Below are 13,877 nucleotides of genomic sequence, written 5' to 3' on the forward strand. Positions count from 1 at the left end.
TGTGTGTGTGTTTTTGTGGTTTTTTTTTGTGTTTTTAATTACTTCATTACTTGCAGGAGCTGGTGTAGCCCTACTTACAAATTATAATAATCCAATATCACCAAATATTATACTCAACAGTTTACCTTATATGAATACCAGTAACTCATTGTCTAATACTTGATATTATTCACTGAAGATAATAGTCTAGTAAAAATCTCAAATTAAATATCCCTAGTGAAAGGGTTACTATATCTCAAGAATACTGAACAAGTCTGTTTACATCAAGTAGTAACTTCCCCTTATCCCAAACATCATATCAATGTACAAATATATGTCTGTGTTTCTTATCATCTGTTGTCACTTTAAGGAGAGGACTTAGATAGGCTTTGCCTGATGTCTGATCCTATTGACTATTGCTTATATTGTCAATAAAATTTGTTGAAATTGAAATCGAGGCTGACCGTAGCCCGAATATAACCTTAAGCGGGTGGCTTATACTCCCTGTACATTAAGCTAATAATATGACCATGCTACATTATTACCATGACGACGCTACCATAAATTGAGCATAGCGTTCACTGTGCTGTATAGTTTCTTACGTAATCATCCATAATACTGTCTGCCTTAATCATCTAATAATGCATTGATAAATCTTACGTAATTAAGGGCCATTTCAACACCATATGTTTCTCTTTTGGATCCGATCACGTCCTGTTTCGGATTGAAGAACGATGGGATTTTATCTTCCAACAGACATGCCTCACATCTGCGATATATATCTCGGATCAAGTCAATATCTATATCCCTTTCGATCGTCTGTACGTTTCGCTCTTCAGCCGGTCCATATACATATCCTAGTCTCTTGCGTTTGATAGGGGGACTGGGAGATTCAGGATCAACATCACGTACTGCTCTTTCAGAATTTGCTTCGTTCTTTCCATGAAAGACATGTTGTGCCTTTTCATTCAGAGTATCGGTATCGTAGACACTTTCCAGTCCTTCTCGTTCCACCTTGTCCTCTAGGGCAAACAGGAACATCATTTTGAGATAATAGGACGGCACCACATCACCTGCCGTAGCAATGAACGTGACTTCCTCGGAGTCGGACAATGTTGTCACGTAAGGTGATTGTCTTAATAACGCTGTGTCCTCCGTTTCCTCAACACTGCCTAAAGGGCACACCACTGAAGAGTTGAGCAAAGACTTTGCAGTGGTGTAGCTGTTCCTGACACGTGGCTTTAACTTCCGAAATATTGCAGTTTCCTGTAATGACATGGAAGAACGCCAGAGCTCCTCAGATGCATTTGTTGGTGTCTTGGATACAGCCATACCAGGAATCATAAGAATGTCCGGCGTCACAAGTTTATAATCCCGTCGAATTTGCTCTGGCCAGCAAGGGAGCCGGATGGCAGGAACAAGATCAACGTTGATATCCAATATCTTGTAACGGCTACCTCGCCATTGCAAGGACAGCGCAGGTTCAACGGTTACTTCCTGTATCAGAAGATTCGGGTGTTTCGGGAAACTGGAGCTAAGCAGGATCTTTTTCAACAACTGACTGAAGACATCATACATGAGATAACAAGGGATCTGCCTAGAATCTCCTACGGTGAGATCTAAGACGGTTCCAGTATTGACCTCATCTTTAACGTGTATCATAACATAATCGGCAATGTTTGCTGTTATTGTTGTTAGAGGAATGTTTCCCAATCGTTCACCAATGGTAGCAGTCGCGTCTGTACCTGCTGTAGACTGTGAGACAAATGTGGGTGTATCTTCCTCTTGAAATGTCGGATAAGTCTTTTCACTAAATTCTTCCAGACAAAACATGAAATCGTATTCGTCGGGATATCTTGTTTTCGTTCCTTCGGAAGAGCTTCCTGCTCGTAGTAATGTTGCTTTGAAGTTTGGGTCCAACTCGGCTAGCTTTTTCGAAATATGTTGTGCGACCTCTTCTACTGCATTTTGTATATCTCGTGCTTCGTCTTCAAACATCACGCAACCAACACCAGGCGTTTGAATAACGCTATCACAAAACTGGCCGATATCTTGTACGGACCTGGCAATTTTGTCGTCTTTCTCCAGCAGACAATTGAACTCGTCCGCACTAAGCAAATCATTAGCGTATGCTGAAAAAGTCTTGATTGAAGAACCTTTGTTCTCATCGCCACTCTCAAGGATGCTTATTACCTCTGCACATCTCAACACCGCTGTGTCACGAGGGATGCAGCCTAACACGTCCTTCATTTTCTGATCGGCGCCGTGGTCAATCAGTGACTGCGTGGCAGACCAGGAATCGGCCCAAGCAGAGAAATGCAGCGGCGTTGACAAGTATTTGTCAGTAGCGTTCACAGACGCTCCTTTGCCAAGAAGAAAAGGAACAGCGTCGGAACAGTTAGCTGCTGCTATATGTAACACTGATGCTCCATTGCAATCCCGCGATTCTATGTCAGCGGCATTATCGACAAGAACCTGTGCAATATCAGGATTCCCATTAGCGACAGCTTCATGAAGTGGTGTACAGCCCCAAAAATCACAGCAGTCAACATCACAGCCACACGATATTAAAGTCTGTATGGTGTTAACGCTGTTCCTTGACTCCTTGCCTGAGGCAACGTGCAGAAGACCTTTTCCTCGACCATCTTGGCAACGAACATCACATCCCCTTTGCACCAAATGTTTTATTACCACACACAGACCTTCAGACGTCGCAATATGAAGTGCGCTTTGGCCAGTTACTGTGGAAAGATTCATAGTCTTAGAGTTGGTCAACAAACAATCGAGTTTGCCAACAAAGTCTTCCTCTGTGAACGTATCTGTTGGTATAAATGTTTCGATCATATAATGCACAGGGCAATATCCTTTTCGGTCTTGGTCATCAAGCATACCTCCATGTTTAACGATGATAGCGATCGATGTATACATATCGCTGCACTCGCATGCGTGATGAAGTGGTGTTTTCCCTGCCTTGTCTTTCATATTCACCAACGCTCCATCCTTAAGAAGTCTTGCTATCACGTCACAAATAAGGTTATCAGTTTGATGCTTACAAGCTTCATGTAGTGGAGATAATCCTTGTACGTTCTGTGCATTTAAATCGGCACCGATTTCAATGAAGTAGTTTATTACGTCTTGGTCAGATCGCATTACGGCACTATGAAGCGGAGTGTTTTCTTGCTCGTCCCTGATTTCGAGGTCACCACCTGCTCGAACCAATGTTTTAGCAATGGAAACGTCTCTAACTCTTAGCAAAGGGCCATCTTCAATAGCGTTTACTGCAGCCCCGTGTTGCAGTAAGATGTCAACGACAGCGCCATGACTGTTTTGTGTTGCCATGCACAGTGGTGTATTCCCTGCGTCATCAGGTAAGTTGACGTCTGCGTTTTCTTCCTCGATACAACGCTTTAGGAGGTCAATGTCTCCGAGAGTGGCAGCTTTGTGGAGGTCACTGGTTCTGCAAGCTATACTGTCGTCAGTCCTCTCCTCCAACATCTCAAATATGTCCTTGAAAGGGGTATGTCCCTCCATCTTTGTGATAGACTGAGAGAAAAAAATGTATTCGTATAACAGTAAAACAACAGACAATTCTACTTCTTACAACATCTAAAAAGTACATGTTTTAAAAAAGTATTATCTAATTTGTAATAAAACAGATTCACGTCAATTTACATTACTTATGAACAAATCACAAAATTTATCATTACGCTTCGAACTTTACTGAAGCAGCGTTGGCGATATAGTAAATGTTGTGTTTTTGTCTCAATATTAGTTTTAAGGTTCAACATGCCCTTTTAGAGACGGTGACATTAAATTTCAACCTCATGATAAATTTTGTTACAGTCCCAAATAAACATCGCTGTTGGAATATGTAAATTGAATATATTGAACTTTAAATATGATAAAAAATGCTTTGTTATGTAATTCAGTCTGAAACAATCCATTACAGCTGATACATTCATAAAAAATAATCGACATTAACAAATCAATTTCTTTTGCATCCGAATTAAAGTTACGAAATGACACCTTAAGTTCCTTCATAAACCCAGGCCATGCGGAGCTAAATTTATCTCCGTTACTAGCTGATGAAAGACGTATTGACCTTAAATATCGAGCTGTTTGTGGCCATTCTAAACCACAAAACAATTGTTGTGTCCTAAAATGTATCGTTTATATTGTAAATGCGAGCTTTGTGGTCGCTAGATTAATGACTGAATTTTAAATATTGTGTCATTTAATAACACTCAATATCATTGTTAATGAGTTCAAAACACTTTTAATAGACATTATCGGTATAAAACCTACATTAATGGGGGAATGGACACAATTACGTATAATCGTATCTATCAGCATTTGTCAGGATACATTTGTATGAATCAGAGTAATCTCCCTTGAACCGCAGAACCATAGATTTATATTAAATTGATTCTGAAGCACTAAAACTGGAATTTGAAATTTTAATGTTATGGCACGACGTATGCTACACACGAAATCATACTTTGTCATTATAATAACATATGTAGTATATACATGTCTAAGTAGATATATCACGGTTACGTTGATGTAGTACATGCATGTTGCCTTTATCAGTAAGACGCGTTAGTCTGTGCCCTTTGTTATCAAGCGGTAGTATGTTGACATTTATATGTGACTTATTGGTGAATATATAAAACGAGTAAGCGAATAAATCTTCACCTGCGTGAGAACAAGTATTGTTTGTAGGCTGACCTCAGGGCTCCAATCATGGCAGTACTTTAAATCAAAGATGTGGAATTTACTTATCTATTTTTAAGATGTTGAATGAATTTCAATCCGGAAAACCTGATGAAGTCATCAGCACAACATTAATGATTTCTATAACTTGAAATGATCACAATAAGCTACATTATTATTTCATGTTGGTACCATAATGTGGAATTAACAGTTTATATTTAGTTATAGATTTGCGTATCAAACGAAAGGAAACGGGATGTAGGAATATGAACAACATGTATGTACAAGCAGATAATTCGACAGGTTTCATGTACGTGATGTACACTATAACAAAAGTCATTCGAATCTACATGCATACGCTATTATTGTACATTAAAGAAATATGATTTATCTCGCTACTACGTAGTACAATTAAGTCCTCTTGAAACGTTCCTCAGCAAAAACCTACTTATAAGATATTTTAAGATACTGTACAATGCTAAAATATCACCCTATGTAGAGTGACCAATATAACAGCACTTTGACTATATATCAGATCCGTGATATAATAGCACTACCTTCTGTTATCGGGCTAAAGGTACATGTATATACGTGAACACCTAACCTGGGGACTTTTCTGGAAGAAAAAAATCCACAAAATGTATTTCACACTGAAAAAACATTGTAAGATGTACCTACCTTTTGGTACAGTTAGATCCTCACCCAGTAATTATTTACATCGACAAGGGAAGGCGGTGTATGGGCATATACATGCCGATTGTTCTATATTTAATATATTATAAGCGATCACATGCGACACAGAAAAGCAGCATATATTTTGTAGATAAGGCTTATCAGTGTAAGGTGCATTAGGTATGTATGAAGGGCCAACACGAGTATCATCAATATAATAGGAAGGTTAACGAATGACATATTTGTTTTATCAGGAATGAAATTTAAATATTCAAATAAAATCCTTGGGATTTATTTATCTACACATATTTAATTTTATAATAAATGAAAATCATTTGTTTTTACTGAAAATGACAATATTATATATATTATGTTTCGGTTAGCTTGTATAATATATATAATACTAATAAAAAAAATAGATTACGAGATATCTTCAAAATTCAAACTGTTTTGGATGCCAAATTATTTTTATAGTGAAAAACCTACATGAATCCTATGGAACATTCTTACTTTTGGAGAAAGTTCAACATTTTCTCCGGATGTCTGCTCATCAAATCCATCGCGGCTGCCATTTTTAAAAAGTCTTTATCATGAACATGCTTATTCCTTTTATGTTACCTCTCAGTATTACACACATGTTTATACTATCACACACAGGTTTACCACATGTATATACTATCACAGACAAGTATTACACATGCATATACTATCACAGATAGGTATTACACATGCATATACTATCACAGACAAGTATTACACATGTTTATACTATCACACACAGGTTTAACACATGTATATACTATCATACACAGGTTTACCACATGTATATACTATCACAGACAAGTATTACACATGCATATACTATCACAGACAGGTATTGCACATGCATATACTATCACAGACAGGTATTACAAATATATATACTATCACAGATAGGTACTACACATGTATATACTATGGCACACAGATAATACACATGTATATACTATCACAAATATATATTACACATGTATATATACTATCACAAAGAGGAATTACACATGCATAATGTACTCTCTCTCTCTCTCTCTCTCTCTCTCTCTCTCTCTCTCTCTCTCTCTCTCTTTGATGATGATGTCATTTTATAATTATGATGATGAATGTCATTATCACACGACGACGACAACGATGATGATGATGATGATGATGATGATGATGATGATGATGATGATGATGATGATGGCGTTCTATTGTATGTTGATGATGATGAATGTTGTGCTGTTGAGTTAAAATAATGGTGAATGGGGTGAGTGTTATGCTGAACCACGAGTTATTTAAGTTGGGTATGTGAGAGTGTGTTTGTTTATGTCATGTTAATGTAAAAAAGGATCGATCAAATATCGTTACCCGCGTCTTACTGCCAATAATAATGCATGCATCTTCAACTGCCTATATAGTGAGATGTATGCCTATACATTTCTTACAAATGAACATTTCTGTGTAAACATATCTTGATTAAACAAACCAACACAAACTTTCTCCAATACCATGGACTAGTCACTGCTATTCACGAGATTCACCAGATATGTTTTAAATCTCTTTAAAAATCGAAGCATATATACATGTATGTCATTCCGACTTCTTGCAAACTACAGCCATAAAAAAACACATCAAGAAGAAAATAATTTACAATTACCATATTATATCTTATTTTCGTCACTTTAAATTAAAACATGCTATTGATGCGACAAGAGTGTATTTTTATGTGCATGATACATTTGAGAACATGAAAGTCATAGTAACATTCACCAGATATGTTTTAAATCTATTTTAACATCGAACCATATAGATGTCATTCACACTTCTTGCAAACTACAGCCATAACAACAACATTAAGAAACATTTTGACAATTACCATATTAGATCTTATTATCGTCACTTTAAATTAAAACATGCTATTGATGCGAAAAGAATGCATTTTTATGCATGATAAATTTAAGAACATGAAAGACTGTTTACTTTCAAAACCTCCATATAGATCTAAGTTTATGGCGCCTTATAGATCAAAGCATGGTTTCAATGATAACCTAAATAGGTATACTGTATTACAAAATATTTAGATGTGTATGATAAATTTGAACAAGAGTAACATTTAAGGATTGGCCGTCTGTCAGATTGCAGTTAGAGCCAATATGAATGCAATCTGGCTGACAGATAAATAGAACGACGTCCGTTATGACTGCAATCGGACAGACGTTCAATCGTGATTTTTACATTTCCTCATACGACCTGTCTTTTATTAATAAGTCGGATGAGCTTAATTTATATTTCCTGCTGCCGCAAAACCTCACTTATCCAATTCTTGAAACAGCCACAGACGGCCATTATCGGAACGAAAACTTTCCAAACAACGGTCGCCATTAAAAAATGTAACCAGACAACAACTGTTAAATGCAGTTAAATGGTCTATTATATGTGCATAACATTATAATCCAAAAGTTAGAACATACCTTCCTATTCTGCATTTCTTCATTTGTTTGTTAAACCCGTCAAAATGCGAGTTGTATGAACCAAACGACAACAACAAGTCAGCGGCTATCGTATCGGTGGGAGTGGCTGCTAACACCGTCGTCACGGAAACCATGGTCATGCATGTGACCAGATAATTCAGACTGCAGATACTGCCCAGTAACTGCAGGCTGACTTTCCATAGAGTTAATGGAAAATGGGAAGGACATACGTACACATGTAAATATAAGTTGGATGCTTTAATCAACATACAATATAAATACCACACAGACCGTTCCTATGTAGTAGGGAATAAATATTAGCTCTCCTGGACCAAATTTCCCTAAATAATGGTAAATTTATCTTAGTGTAACACTAACAGGAGAGGAAAATTCAAAATGCACGGCCAGACTGGTAGTCGAACCCTGGACTCTCGTATAGCGACTTGGTCACCGGCGAACAACCCAGTTAAGTTCCTCGCTGAAGTCTTTAATCTACCCCGAACACTCACGGGACTGGACCTTTACAACTTTCTTTGGAGTCTATTTATTTGGGCACAAAATGTGTGAAAGGAGAGAGAAATTAATTTAAAATATCTGTATCCTGGTAAAGATATATGTTCCACCCAGTAGGTGTACATGTCCATGTAAGCCAAAGGTTCAAATATGCTTGTATACATATCATATAAAGCACAGTTAAATACTGATGAATTATGCATTTATGAATATTCATGTTCACAGAATTATCTATCAAAGGTTAAGATTTCGATGAAAGATAAAGTACATTCCACATAGTTCTTATTAATGCAGCTTTGAGTTAATCTATATTTTAAGATTTGTATCATTTACAAATAATTTTCTACATTTGATTGTCTCAGTTGGAATAACTTAATGAGTTTATGGTATTGTAACTTGTATTACAGCAGTAAATAATGCTTAATCTGTCCATGTGTAATCTACTCTCTCTGTCGTGTTTTATTTTGATTGATGTTATTTTGTTTGACCTCTTGTTACACACTTTGTGTGTCAGAGCGTAATAAAAAAAATGTTGAAATCTTGAATCTTGTAAAATAAAATATTTACAATTTCTTTCCTTTTATATGAAAATACTTAATTAAATTCAACTTTCAAGTTCAACCAATTCAGTGAAATGTTTTATTGCATTATTAGTAATACAGTGCATACAAATGCAGTGGACCATTTCACACCATGTTATTATATTTTAAAACAATCTACAACTATTAAATATGCAAATCAGTTACATTTGTAGATGCTAGTACTTTTTATGCTCCCTAGCTTATTTAGGCGCTTACAACCAATTGCTCTCAGAAAACACTTGTAAGAGCAAACAGTTGTTCATTATTTTTGTTTGTTTTTCATCTTTATTATATTTCATTAAAGTTACAGAAGGTATTGGTTTCTTTTCAGACATGATAGATTAAAATAAAGGTGTTTTTTGGCCACAAGAAATAAAATTTCCGGATTACAGAGTTTGTCGCGAATATTTTTAAATAGAGAATTGTTATAGAGAATGATTTCAGACACTGAAGAACCGCATGCATATGTGGGAAAAGACCATTCTATAAACAGGTCTTGCAAAGCCAGAAACTAGCAATTTCCTGAATTGAAAATAAATATTACACAAATAGAAGAGCTGCAGCTATCTTCAATTTTGTCCCAATTTTAGCTCGCACATCCCAATTAATGTACTGTTCATTGACCTATGCCTGTAATCTGTCAACGTTTCTTCACACAATTTCATCTTCTGAACCACTGACTTAAAGTAAACTTAACTTGACACTTGATACATTCATATCGATGGATAGTGGGGATTCAAAATTGTACAAATGGAAGGACTAACCTCCGGGGAGCTGAAATCTGGGGCCCGAAAGAGGTTGTCACACTGGTAAAATAAAAGCTTTTTCCTACCGACTCGGCTGGGGAGAATTTCTCTTTAGCTCATTTGGTAGATCGTAAGTAAGCCAGAGGTCCCGGGTTCAACTCCTAGCGGAGACATTGAAAAAATATGGTCCTCTGTTACATTGGCACACACGTAGAGACTCGGGAGATACGACAAAAATACTCGGTGATACTTGCAAAGTAAAACTATGGTCCAGGTATAAAGTCGCTTTGTTTATGGGACGGTGTCCATAGTTGTTTACACGTGTCGATTTGGGTCGTTTAAAAAACACCAAAACACTATTTCCGAATCTAAGAACATATAGAAAGATCCCCTTATATATGTAGCTTGAATAGATATAGAAACATACTTAATACTGTTAAGCCATTCCTCAATTTAAATCAACTACGATTGTCATCGCACAAATGTGCGCAAGCAATAATCGTCCAGATTTTCATCGTTCGCACATCGTGCACGCATCTTGCACACATCGTGCACACATCGCACATCGTGTAACGGTATGCGTTCCCACAGCTGTATTACACGATATACATTATAATTATTATGTAAATGTACAATTTAACATGTACATGTACAATGGACACTCTTAGTATGCAATACATGTATCTACTCCTTCTTAATATTTCACTTAAAACTTTATGCTTATCACACACAAAATAGATATTATTGATATCAATCATATTGTGTTTGAAGTCAGTTCTACATATGATTTGAAATGCGAGCACATACAGCCATCCTTTGTCAGTACCTGTCACTCACCATCAGTGTGGTAATATTATAGTTTTTTCTGTAATTTAACTATATATATGTACCATAGCAACATACACACCAATGTACCATAGCAACATACACACCAATGAACCATAGCAGCATACACACCAATGTACCATAGCAACATACACACCAATGTATCATACCAATGTTATACGTAGATATACATTGTAGCAACTTCGAAACATATATTTGATAATACAAATATGATGTGTAGTTCTGACAAGGAAAACATTGATGTTTTCATATTATTCCAGGTACATTTTTATAGTCGTGAAAGGAAATCAGTTAATGAGGCAGTCATAGCAACCTAACTATCTCTACATGTAACTCGTGAACTTGTAACTCTCTCCCTTAAACAAAGTGGCCATTTTCAGAAATAGAATCATATGAAATATTGATGACGATGCAAAGTATATTAATATTTCATATCTATGATTTCCAGTTGAGTCTGAGATATCCAATTTACCATTGTAGCGTTGGCTGACTGTCGTCGATCCGTCCAATCAGAACGGTTGTCTGGTTCTCATGGCAACAACAACGGTAAGTAACTCTGATTTAAAGATCAGTCTATTTTTTATTACCCTAGGTTAACGGTTTTTGACTTTGTTAGCACGATTTGACTGTTTTATGTGGCCACTAGAATTTTCGGGGAAACTGTTCATTTTTATTGTGACACAACGATGACACTGATAAATTTGCCGATCAGGGACAGTTAATTAATGGTTATTTCATCTGTACGAAATATAGATTGTATCTCCATTTTGCTGTTGCCCTCCAGACTACATTTTATATGGTACAACACATCGATAACCATGATAATTTTTATGTTCCGAAATTAATATAAAGGTCGTAAAAGGCAATGTATCCGCCGGGGAAAGCCGTGTATAATACAAAGATAGTCGGAAATGTAACGCTAGCGTAATGGAATTTTACGCATTACCATTGTTCGTCTTCTATTGGCAATACAGTACAAAGCATAGTCAACTTAGATTTTAAACTACATTGAATTAGAAAATATGAAAACATGAATATGTCCAAATGGCGGTTAGCTTCTTTCTCCTCTGTTTTATTAAACATTTAACCCTTTTCAACTACTTCTTATATATTTTATAACGACTTCTATATTTCCTGAAATTCTAGATACACGTATTCATTTATCGTACCTTCTCTCACCATTCAAAATATCTAGTCCATATTTCATATTGGCTATATAAGCCAACCAAAGACAGACATTGCCTAAAGAACACAGCAATGTCAGAATCTGCAGAGGCATTTTCAGCAGATTCCAGTAGCAGACAAATCGGTAGAACAAGCATATAGATCTATTCTCTCCTCGTTTGTTGAGCGCTTGTAGCTTAGAATGTATAATTAATGATCTGGGGCGATGTCTAACGATACTCATGACAGCCGCCAAGGCGTAGTGAAACGTCCCACCATCCCCACACAATTACAGGGCACGCTACGTGTTGATGGTCGATAAGTCGGGTTTGCTTCACCAAGAGTGTCCTAACGGAGAATCAGCGACAAACGCAACATTGTCTAACTCTGACTGGTGACGGCTGAATAACTATGATTCATAGGGGTCTGCTATTGATTAGACTTCCAGATTGAGTGTTCCGAACGGCTACCAAAACAGGAAGAGGAAAAACAAAACTGTTTCGAATGAGTAAACCAGACTTAATTAACCTACATACCTGGGAACCTGCGCATGACATCCGGAAATCAGCTGTGTAATCGATACAGGTGTGTACAGAGGTAATCATGTAGTAGAGTATTTGTTTTATCAGTACGTGAACATGTACCTTTCTGTCAAAATAAAAACATTCAAAAAATGCCTGTCTATACGAACGTAATGCAAAACAACAAGTACAACTCGCTTCACAGACAATGTGTGTAGCTGGTTGTGATACTTAAGTGATAGACAGGAAATCCTAGGATTCCGTATCACAACGGCTCTTGCTGTATTTGCCTTGTGTGGCGTTCGCTGTAAATATGCTAATTTGAATTGTTTGCAGTAAATCTCAAAATCGAACTGTAATCGTTTATATGTTTGCTTTAATTGACAGTCTACATATTTTTTCGAAGCCCATAGCACAATATAGTCGCACATGTGGACATTTGTTTAACACCAGTACTGTTTCAATATGACCACATACAGTAATATAAGTGTGCCTGCATGACAACAGGTGAATACAATGTAGCGATGTGGCAGCTGTTTCATGCATTAAGATAATATCTTGATAAGAGCGTAGCTCTCGGATGCCGAAGGCGCCCGAGCGAAGCTCTTTAATGGTAACACATGCGTGTATATACATAGTTGCTTCCCCTGCTACCTTTATGTTTTTTCGTCCAGAAGTGGCCGTCCAGTGCGAAAACCGGAAGTGTACCCTTAAAACAAAGACAATCATGTTTTAACATATAGTGAAACAATCTTTATGTTTTATTACTCTTTTATTAAGATAAAAACTAATATACATTCTGAGTGAAAATCTTGGAACTGATGTCCGTTGCATTTATCTTTTTGTCGGTGCTAAAGGACTTTTTTATTTGTGTTTTGCCACAAGCATAAAAAGTAAAATGCGGAAATTTCTACCGGGGCCGATATCTTCAAAAAGAGCCGGCATTTAACCAACGGGTCTACGCTCTTTTTAGGCTTTGCTTTTTATAGTATCTTTAATTATTAATATCATTAGTGTTATGTGTTTGCTGAGGTAGGATTGACGACCTTGATCAAACTAGTTCACATGTAATAGAAGGTACGATATATAGCTGTGTACTACAGGTACTAGCCTCGTCTGTCAATACCCCCATAATATAAATTGTCTATATTATTGGTGTATGGACAGACGAGGCTAGTACCTGTGCGTGTACGTACAAGTGACTTCCGGGTATACAGGGTATACCCGTTACTGTAAGAGATAATATTTATACCGAGTGTCGATATTGTCAATTGTTAGTGCGATAGACATGCCAGTATCTATCAAATTGTAACAAGTAACTTGGACGAAGTTGATCAAAGCTTACTGATCATTAAGGTTGTGTTGCTTACATTCTTGTCCCGTTCAAATTAAGGTATGTTTTATAAATTTATTTCATAATTTTATCAGGGATAGGATTAGAGAACTCTTTTCGCTTATTGATTTTATCTAGGTTTTACTTGATTTTGCCAGCAGATGCAAACCAAATAATGATATTAAGCTTAGGCTTAAAACAAGACAAGGGTGAATTCTGATTTGGGGGAAATAATGAGAATACATGATAAATTTAGAAGAATAACAATAAACTCAAAACATCCCAGGGATATAACCAATTTTAAAATCAGAGAAATAAGG

General features: G+C 36.6%; 1 protein-coding gene across 1 annotated transcript; it reads right to left on the reverse strand.

Annotated features, from left to right (window-relative positions):
• Positions 1 to 479: 479 nt before the first annotated feature.
• LOC110447195 lies at positions 480 to 5,483 on the reverse strand. Its single transcript, XM_021492736.1, has 2 exons — positions 5,371 to 5,483; positions 480 to 3,522 (listed from the first exon to the last, which is right to left on the reverse strand). Exon 2 carries the CDS (start codon positions 3,508 to 3,510, stop codon positions 607 to 609), a length of 2,904 nt encoding a protein of 967 aa, XP_021348411.1. The 5' UTR covers positions 3,511 to 3,522; positions 5,371 to 5,483; the 3' UTR covers positions 480 to 606.
• Between the last annotated feature and the right edge of the window lie 8,394 nt (positions 5,484 to 13,877).

This window comes from Mizuhopecten yessoensis, unplaced genomic scaffold (genome assembly GCF_002113885.1).
Source record: "Mizuhopecten yessoensis strain PY_sf001 unplaced genomic scaffold, ASM211388v2 scaffold3235, whole genome shotgun sequence".
NCBI lineage: Eukaryota > Metazoa > Mollusca > Bivalvia > Pectinida > Pectinidae > Mizuhopecten > Mizuhopecten yessoensis.

What these genes read in the sequence shown, in the direction of transcription:
- LOC110447195 (XM_021492736.1), bottom strand. Translation starts at nt 3,510, where the DNA reads ATGGAGGGACATACCCCTTTCAAGGACATATTTGAGATGTTGGAGGAG.